The 10000-nt window shown below is 51.0% G+C and overlaps 1 protein-coding gene across 1 annotated transcript in view; it reads left to right on the forward strand.

The window, feature by feature from the left end:
• The window catches only part of LOC112239784 (vacuolar protein sorting-associated protein 13B-like), a 160692-nt gene that overhangs the window by 109783 nt on the left and 40909 nt on the right, over positions 1-10000 (forward strand). The window contains 3 exon segments of the mRNA XM_042315865.1: positions 1-145; positions 6880-7087; positions 9832-10000. The exon segment at positions 1-145 is cut by the window's left edge and continues 32 nt beyond it; the exon segment at positions 9832-10000 is cut by the window's right edge and continues 20 nt beyond it. Coding sequence (XP_042171799.1) covers positions 1-145; positions 6880-7087; positions 9832-10000 — 522 coding nt within the window.

Below are 10000 nucleotides of genomic sequence, written 5' to 3' on the forward strand. Positions count from 1 at the left end.
CCATCTCCACCAGTGTGATCAAACAGATAGTGAACAGGAATCAGGCTGGGTTGGAGGACAGCCAGGACCACATACTGGCAGACTTCTACAGCCTGAAGAACAACAGCCAGCCTCCTTGGCCCTACGTCAGCAAGGACACAGACAGGTACTGTGTGTGTGTGTGTGTGTGTGTGTGTGTGTGTGTGTGTGTGTGTGTGTGTGTGTGTGTGTGTGTGTGTGTGTGTGTGTGTGCACTGTGTGTGTGTGTGTGTGCACTGCTGTCTTTTGTACACTAAGGACCTGGGGAAGAGTTGCAGGGGACAGAAGAGGAGGGGAATTGGCCTTTTTGAAAGAAAATGGTTTCATCTAGGAGACCCCTGGTTTAGATCCTCGGAGAACCCTGGTTTAGTTCCTCGGAGAACCCTGGTTTAGATCCTCGGAGAACCATGGTTTAGATCCTCGGAGAACCCTGGTTTAGATCCTCAGAGAACCCTGGTTTAGATCCTAGGAGAACCCTGGTTTAGATCCTAGGAGAACCCTGGTTTAGATCCTTGGAGAACCCTGGTTTAGATCCTTGGAGAACCCTGGTTTAGATCCTTGGAGAACCCCTGGTTTAGATCCTCGGAGACCCTGGTTTAGATCCTAGGAGACCCCTGGTTTAGATCCTAGGAGACCCTGGTTTAGATCCTAGGAGAACCCTGGTTTAGATCCTAGGAGACCCTGGTTTAGATCCTAGGAGACCCCTGGTTTAGATCCTAGGAGAACCCTGGTTTAGATCCTCGGAGAACCCTGGTTTAGATCCTCGGAGAACCCTGGTTTAGATCCTCGGAGAACCCTGGTTTAGATCCTCTGAGAACCCTGGTTTAGATCCTGGAGAACCCTGGTTTAGATCCTCGGAGAACCCTGGTTTAGATCCTTGGAGACCCTGGTTTAGATCCTAGAGAACCCTGGTTTAGATCCTAGGAGAACCCTGGTTTAGATCCTCAGAGACCCCTGGTTTAGATCCTCGGAGAACCCTGGTTTAGATCCTAGGAGAACCCTGGTTTAGATCCTAGGAGAACCCTGGTTTAGATCCTCGGAGTCCCCTGGTTTAGATCCTAGGAGAACCCTGGTTTAGATCCTAGGAGAACCCTGGTTTAGATCCTAGGAGAACCCTGGTTTAGATCCTCGGAGACCCCTGGTTTAGATCCTCGGAGAACCCTGGTTTAGATCCTAGGAGAACCCTGGTTTAGATCCTAGGAGAACCCTGGTTTAGATCCTCAGAGAACCCTGGTTTAGATCCTCGGAGAACCCTGGTTTAGATCCTCGGAGAACCCTGGTTTAGATCCTCGGAGAACCCTGGTTTAGATCCTCGGAGAACCCTGGTTTAGATCCTCGGAGAACCCTGGTTTAGATCCTCGGAGAACCCTGGTTTAGATCCTCGGAGACCCCTGGTTTAGATCCTAGGAGACCCCTGGTTTAGATCCTCAGAGAGCCCTGGTTTAGATCCTCGGAGACCCCTGGTTTAGATCCTCGGAGAACCCTAATTTAGATCCTAGGAGACCCCTGGTTTAGATCCTAGGAGAACCCTGGTTTAGATCTTCAGAGACCCCTGGTTTAGATCCTCGGAGAACCCTGGTTTAGATCCTCGGAGACCCCTTGTTTATATCCTCGGAGACCCCTCGTTTAGATCCTCGGAGACCCCTGGTTTAGATCCTCGGAGACCCCTGGTTTAGATCCTCGGAGACCCCTGGTTTAGATCCTCGGAGACCCCTGGTTTAGATCCTCGGAGACCCCTGGTTTAGATCCTCGGAGACCCCTGGTTTAGATCCTCGGAGAACCCTGGTTTAGATTCATCTAGCCGTTCTCCAGACCAGACATTTACACTGTCGTTCTGTTCTGCCACAGAGCCACTTTCTGACACAAAGGACAGGGGCCTTGCATTGAGATATAGTTTGGCACATCGGGCATCAGAGAGCAACACAGATCAAACATCATATTACTAATGAACTAACCAGGTGACTTTCTGACTGGATCCAATGTGCAGCTTCTGTCAGGGGGTCTGCCAGCGGAGCCCAGCTTTCTAGAAGTGTGAGATCTGACAGCCATACTCCCCCCCCAACCCCCTCCCCGATCGGTGACGTCTACAAAACGTTTGCTTAATGATTACTGAGGTGTTTCTCTCTCGTTAAAGGCCTACACACAGAAAATAAGAAAAAAAATAACATTTACCTCTTCAACTTCCTGTATCCTCTAACACACAGACTCTCAGAGCCAAGAGAGCGGTTAGTTACCCTAGCGACCGCACCGTACTCCGAGAGCTCTGGACCTCTGTCAAAACAGCCTCAGTGTATAAATGTTATCTGCACAGGAAGACTCATTAAATGGTGGATGTATGTTTCCCTGTTTAGAGATGTGTGTTCATGGTCCAGGGATCAGACTGGGGGGGGTTAGAGATGTGTGTTCATGGTCCAGGGATCAGACTGGGGGGTTTCCCTGTTTAGAGATGTGTGTTCATGGTCCAGGGATCAGACTGGGGGGGGTTAGAGATGTGTGTTCATGGTCCAGGGATCAGACTGGGGGGTTAGAGATGTGTGTTCATGGTCCAGGGATCAGACTGGGGGGTTAGAGATGTGTGTTGGGATCAGCGGTCCATGGGATCAGACAGGGATCAGGGGGGGTTCCATGTTTAGAGATGTGTGTTCGCTGTCCAGGGATCAGACTGGGGGGTTCCATGTTTAGAGATGTGTGTTCACGGTCCAGGGATCAGACTCCAGGGGGGGGTTTTCCATGTTTAGAGATGTGTGTTCACGGTCCAGGGATCAGACTGGGGGGTTCTAAAGGCCCAGGACAAACTGACACCTTCCCTTCTCTGGGAAATTAACTGAAATGAAGGATAGGTCCCAAATGGCTCCCTATTCCCTATATAGTGCACTACTTTAGACCAGGGCCTATAGAGTCCTGGTCAAAAGGGCCCAAAGAAGAGCACTATATAGAGAATAGGGTGTCATCGTTACCTCTCCGTCCATCCATCTCCGTCTCTCTCTGGACCTGGACTCCTCCTGGTGTCTACCTTCACTACAGGTCCTCCTGGAGTCTACCTTCACTACAGGAACTAGACCTGGGGACCCTCCTGGAGTCCACCTTCACTACAGGTCCTCCTGGAGTCTACCTTCACTACAGGAACTAGACCTGGTGCCCTCCTGGAGTCCACCTTCACTACAGGTCCTCCTGGAGTCTACCTTCACTGCAGGTCCTCCTGGAGTCTCCTTCACTACAGGTCCTCCTGGAGTCCACCTTCACTACAGGTCCTCCTGGAGTCCACCTTCACTACAGGTCCTCCTGGAGTACACCTTCACTGCAGGTCCTCCTGGAGTCTACCTTCACTACAGGTCCTCCTGGAGTCCACCTTCACTACAGGTCATCCTGGAGTCCACCTTCACTACAGGTCCTCCTGGAGTCCACCTTCACTACAGGTCCTCCTGGAGTACACCTTCACTACAGGTCCTCCTGGAGTCTACCTTCACTACAGGTCCTCCTGGAGTCTACCTTCACTACAGGTCCTCCTGGTGTCCACCTTCACTACAGGTCCTCCTGGAGTACACCTTCACTACAGGTCCTCCTGGAGTCCACCTTCACTACAGGAACTGGACATGGTTTCCTCCTGGAGTCCACCATCACTACAGATCCTCCTGGAGTCTACCTTCACTCCAGGAACTGGACCTGGAGTCCTCCTGGAGTCTACCTTCACTACAGGTCCTCCTGGAGTACACCTTCACTACAGATCCTCCTGGAGTCCACCTTCATTACAGGTCCTCCTGGAGTCTACCTTCACTACAGGAACTGGACATGGTTTCCTCCTGGAGTCCACCATCACTACAGATCCTCCTGGAGTCTACCTTCACTCCAGGAACTGGACCTGGTGTCCTCCTGGAGTTTACCTTCACTACAGGTCCTCCTGGAGTTCACCTTCACTACAGGTCATCCTGGAGTCCACCTTCACTACAGGTCCTCCTGGAGTTTACCTTCACTACAGGAACTAGACCTGGGACCCTCCTGGAGTCCACCTTCACTACAGGTCCTCCTGGAGTCTCTCTTCACTACAGGTCCTCCTGGAGTCCACCTTCACTACAGGAACTAGACCTGGGCCCCTCGTGGAGTCTACCTTCACTACAGGAACTATTAGTCCTTAGTGTTCAGTAGAGTTGGATGTTTCAGCAGTCAACAATTACATAGACATTCAGCCTCATGTCATTGTTGAAATATTCCCCATGTAATGCTAATGGGGAGCTAACATGGCCGCCATAGAACGTTCTAGTCACGTAAATGCATCTTTGCTGTCTATGTCTCTGTACATCAGCGGTAGGACAGAGACATGGTTTTGATGTCAACATGACCCCATGTGTGGTGTGTGGGTTGGTGTGTGTGTGTTTGGGTTGATTGTGTGTGCGTGTGTGTGTTTGTGTGTGTGTGTTGTTGGCGTGTGTTTGCGGTGGTGTGTGTGTTGTTGGCGTGTGTGGGTTGGTATGTGTGTGTGCGTTCCGTGTGTGTTGTTGGCGTGTGTGTGTGTGTGTACGTGCGTGTTCGGTCCGTGTGTGTTGTTGGTGTGTATGTGTTTGGGTTGATTGTGTGTGTGTGTGTTGTTGGCGTGTGTTTGCGGTGGTGTGTGTGTGTTGGCGTGTGTGTGTGTGTGTACGTGCGTGTTCGGTCCGTGTGTGTTGTTGGTGTGTGTGTTTGGGTTGATGCGTGTGTGTGTGTGTGTTGTTGGCGTGTGTTTGCGGTGGTGTGTGTGTGTTGGCGTGTGTGTGTGTGTGCGTGCGTGTGCGGCCCGTGTGTGTTGTTGGTGTGTGTTTGCGGTGGTGTGTGTGTGTTGGCGTGTGTTTACGGTGGCGTGTGTGGGTTGGTGTGTGTGTGTGTGCGGTCCGTGTGTGTTGTTGGTGTGTGTGTGCGGTCCGTGTGTGTTGTTGGCGTGTGTTTGCGGTGGTGTGTGCTGATGCGGTACATTCCCATGTGCCTACCCAGATGCCTGTGGATTGATGTTGTTTGTATCTGCATATTAAGTTGTTTGTTTCCATGTGTTTCTGCGTACTTCCATGGCCTCCGTGTGTCTGTTTAGCGTGGTTGAAGTTGGATGCTATGGTGATTGTTCATGTCTGTACCACAGATGTGTCAGTGGAACAGAGACCTCCATGTTGGAGTGGAGGCCTTATCTCAGTGGAACAGAGACCTCCATGTTGGAGTGCAGGCCTTATCTCAGTGGAACAGAGACCTCCATGTTGGAGTGCAGGCCTTATCTCAGTGGAACAGAGACCTCCATGTTGGAGTGGAGGCCTTATCTCAGTGGAACAGAGACCTCCATGTTGGAGTGCAGAGGCCTTGCAGGCCTTATCTCAGTGGGACAGAGACCTCCATGTTGGAGTGCAGGAGTCAGGGACAGAGACCTCCATGTTGGAGTGCTGGAGGCCTTATCTCAGTGGGACAGAGACCTCCATGTTGGAGTGCAGGCCTTATCTCAGAGACCTCCATGTTGGAGTGCAGGCCTTATCTCAGTGGGACAGAGACCTCCATGTTGGAGTGCAGGCCTTATCTCAGTGGGACAGAGACCTCCATGTTGGAGTGCAGGCCTTCAGTCTCCATGTTGGAGTGGAGGTGGGACAGAGACCTCCATGTTGGAGTGGAGGCCTTATCTCAGTGTGGACAGAGACCTCCATGTTGGAGTGGAGGCCTTATCTCAGTGGAACAGAGACCTCCAGAGACCTCCATGTTGGAGTGGAGGCCTTATCTCAGTGGAACAGAGACCTCCATGTTGGACCTCCATGTTGGAGTGGAGGCCTTATCTCAGTGGAACAGAGACCTCCATGTTGGAGTGGAGGCCTTATCTCAGTGGGACAGAGACCTCCATGTTGGAGTGCAGGCCTTATCTCAGTGGGACAGAGACCTCCATGTTGGAGTGGAGGCCTTATCTCAGTGGAACAGAGACCTCCATGTTGGAGTGGAGGCCTTATCTCAGTGGAACAGAGACCTCCATGTTGGAGTGACCTCCATGTTGGAGGAGGCCTTATCTCAGTGGGACAGATCCACATGTTACAGGTGTATAGTGGAGGCCTGGAACAGAGACCTCCATGTTGGAGTGGAGGCCTTATCTCAGTGGAACAGAGACCTCCATGTTGGAGTGGAGGCCTTACCCATCTCAGTGGGACAGATCCAGTGTTACAGGTGGAGGTATAGGGGAGGCCTTATCTCAGTGGGACAGATCCATGTTACAGGTGTATAGTGGAGGCCTTATCTCAGTGGGACAGATCCATGTTACAGGTGTATAGTGGAGACCTTATCTCAGTGGGACAGACCCATGTTAGAGGTGTATAGTGGAGGCCATATCAATGGGACAGATCCATGTTACAGGTGTATAGTGGAGGCCTTATCTCAGTGGGACAGATCCATGTTACAGGTGTATAGTGGAGGCCTTATCTCAGTGGGACAGATCCATGTTACAGGTGTATAGTGGAGGCCTTATCTCAGTGGGACAGATCCATGTTACAGGTGTATAGTGGAGACCTTATCTCAGTGGGACAGATCCATGTTACAGGTGTATAGTGGAGGCCTTATCTCAGTGGGACAGATCCATGTTACAGGTGTATAGTGGAGACCTTATCTCAGTGGGACAGATCCATGTTACAGGTGTATAGTGGAGACCTTATCTCAGTGGGACAGATCCATGTTACAGGTGTATAGTGGAGACCTTATCTCAGTGGGACAGATCCATGTTACAGGTGTATAGTGGAGGCCTTATCTCAGTGGGACAGATCCATGTTACAGGTGTATAGTGGAGACCTTATCTCAGTGGGACAGCCCTATCCCAGGGAGCTATATAGTTGTTGATGTTTACAGTATTTAACTGTATATCTCTGTGTTGTACTGTAGGCCTGGATCAGAAGTCCTAGCTCAGTGGGACAGCCCCATGCAGGTGAAGTTGTCAGCCTGGAGGTCTGGTCTCAACACTCTTCTAGTAGAGCTCATTCCCTGGGCCCTGTTGACCAACCACTCTACATGGGACCTCTGGCTGTTTGAAGGAGAGACCATCGTCCTGCAGATACCCACTGGAAAGACCCTCGTTCCTCCTAACTTCAAGGTGAGAGAGGAGAGACCCTTGATTTATATAGACTGTTTTTTTGGATGTATCACTGACCAAGATGGCTGCCATTATCGTCACCTTCTAGAGCTTTGCAGGTCGTAGATCAGCGCCACTAGTGTATTATACACTCAGTGGCCAGTTTATTAGGTACATCCATCTCGTTCCCAGGTCAGACCACCCTTTGCCTCCAGAACAGCCTGAATTATTTGGGGTATTTGGTATTTTATTAGGATCCCCCATTAGCTGTTGCAAAAGCAGCCGACCTCTCTTCACAAGACTGCTGCTGACTGGATGTTTTGTATTAGTCTCTCTGGTCTCGGTAAACCCCAGACACTGTCTATAGGAGCGAACCATTGTCGTGAACAGGGTGGTGTACCTAATAAACTGAGTGTATACCTCTATGGGTCAGACAGGAGGACCTCAAACCACATCACTAGGTACTAAGGCTGTCTGTCTTTCTGTCTGTCTGTAGGGGTTCAGACCTCAAACCCCATCACTAGGTACTAAGGCTGTCTCTGTCTGTCTGTCTGTAGGGGTTCAGACCTCAAACCCCATCACTAGGTACTAAGGCTGTCTGTCTGTCTGTCCGTCTGTCTGTAGGGGTTCAGACCTCAAACCCCATCACTAGGTACTAAGGCAGTCTGTCTGTCTGTCGTCTGTCTGTCTGTCTGTCTGTCTGTCTGTCTGTCTGTCTGTCTGTCTGTCTGTCTGTCTGTCTGTCTGTCTGTCTGTCTGTCTGTCTGTCTGTAGGGGTTCGGACCTCAAATCTTATCACTAGGTACTAAGGTCTGTCTGTAGGGGTTCAGACCTCAAACCCCATCACTAGGTACTAAGGTCTGTCTGTAGGGGTTCAGACCTCAAACCCCATCACTAGGTACTAAGGTCTGTCTGTAGGGGTTCGGACCTCAAACCCCATCACTAGGCACTAAGGTCTGTCTGTAGGGGTTCGAATCCTCAAACCCCATCACTAGGTACTAAGGCAGTCTGTAGGGGTTCACACCTCAAACCCCATCACTAGGTACTAATGCAGTCTGTAGGGGTTCGGACCTCAAACCCCATCACTAGGTACTAAGGTCTGTCTGTAGGGGTTCAGACCTCAAACCCCATCACTAGGCACTAAGGTCTGTCTGTAGGGGTTCAGACCTTAAACCCCATCACTAGGTACTAAGGCAGTCTGTAGGGGTTCGGACCTCAAACCCCATCACTAGATACTACTAAGGCAGTCTGTAGGGGTTCGGACCTCAAACCCCATCACTAGGTACTAAGGTCTGTCTGTAGGGGTTCGGACCTCAAACCCCATCACTGGGTACTAAGGTCTGTCTGTAGGGGTTCGGACCTCAAACCCCATCACTAGGTACTAAGGCAGTCAGTCTGTAGGGGTTCAGACCTCAAACCCCATCACTAGGTACTATGGCAGTCTGTCTGTAGGGGTTCGGACCTCAAACCCCATCACTAGGTAGGACCTCAAACCCCATCACTAGGTACTATGGCAGTCTGCCTGTAGGGGTTCGGACCTCAAACCCCATCACTAGGTAGGACCTCAAACCCCATCACTAGGTACTAAGGTCTGTCTGGTATCAGAGGTCTCTCTAGTCTCGGTAAAGACCTCAAACCCCATCACTAGATACTAAGGCAGTCTGTAGGGGTTCGTACCTCAAACCCCATCACTAGGCACTAAGGTCTGTCTGTAGGGGTTCGAACCTCAAACCCCATCACTAGGTACTAAGGTCTGTCTGTAGGGGTTCGGACCTCAAACCCCATCACTAGGTACTAAGGCAGTCTGTAGGGGTTCGGACCTCAAACCCCATCACTAGGTAGGACCTCAAACCCCATCACTAGGTAGGACCTCAAACCCCATCACTAGGTAGGACCTCAAACCCCATCACTAGGTAGGACCTCAAACCCCATCACTAGGTACTAAGGTCTGTCTTTAGGGGTTCAGACCTCAAACCCCATCACTAGGTACTACTGTCTGTCTGGTATCAGAGGATAAAGGCTGATGGCTACAGGAAACTAGCGTAAAGCCCTACGTGTGTCATCGTCTGTGAAACAGAAACAAATAAAGCATTGTTTCCATGGCACCCGCGATTTATGAGGTCACGGCAGAGAGGAGCTGGGACTGGCCGACTCAGAGAGCAGGGCTTTGTGTGTGTCCATGTATTCATCATGATCGCTGATAGATTTGAACCTAGTCTCTCTGTCTCTCTCTCTGTCTCTCTCAATCTCTCTCCCTCTTTCTCAATCTGTCTCTCTCTCTCTCTCAATCTGTCTCTCTCTCTCTCTCAATCTGTCTCTCTCTCTGTCTTCATTCCTCCCTCTCTGTTTGTCTCTCTCTCTCTCTCCTCTCTCTCCGTTTGTCTCTCTCTCTCTCTCTCTCTCTCTTCTCTCTCTTTTTCTCTCTCTCTCCCTCTCTCTCCCTCTCTCTCTCTCTCCCTCCCTCTCCCTCTCTCTCTCTCTCTCTCTCTCTCTCCCTCCCTCTCTCTCTCTCTCTCTCTCTCTCTCTCTCTCTCTCTCCCTCTCTCCCTCCCCCTCTCTCTCTCTCTCTCTCTCTCTCTCTCTCTCTCTCCTCCCTCTCTCTCTCTTTCTCCCTTCCTCTCTCTCTGTTTGTCTCTCTCTTTCTCTCTCTCTCCTGTCTCTCCCTCTCTCTTTGTCCCTTCCTCCCTTTGTTTGTCTCTCTCTCCCTCACTCCCTCTCTCCCTCCCTCTCTGTTTGTCTCTCCCTCCCTCCCTCTCTCTCTCTAGGAGGCGTTTCAGCTGGGTATCTACTGGTCCGACACTAACACGGTCCATAAGTCTACAGCCCTGAAGCTGGTCCATGACATGACGTCTCCGCGTTGGAAGGAGGGTGTCAGTCCTGAGGTCCTCACCCTGGACGAGGAGGGCTATGTGGAGGCAGAGATCCCCCTGGGGA

This window comes from Oncorhynchus tshawytscha, unplaced genomic scaffold (assembly GCF_018296145.1).
Source record: "Oncorhynchus tshawytscha isolate Ot180627B unplaced genomic scaffold, Otsh_v2.0 Un_contig_8019_pilon_pilon, whole genome shotgun sequence".
Taxonomy (NCBI): Eukaryota; Metazoa; Chordata; class Actinopteri; order Salmoniformes; family Salmonidae; genus Oncorhynchus; species Oncorhynchus tshawytscha.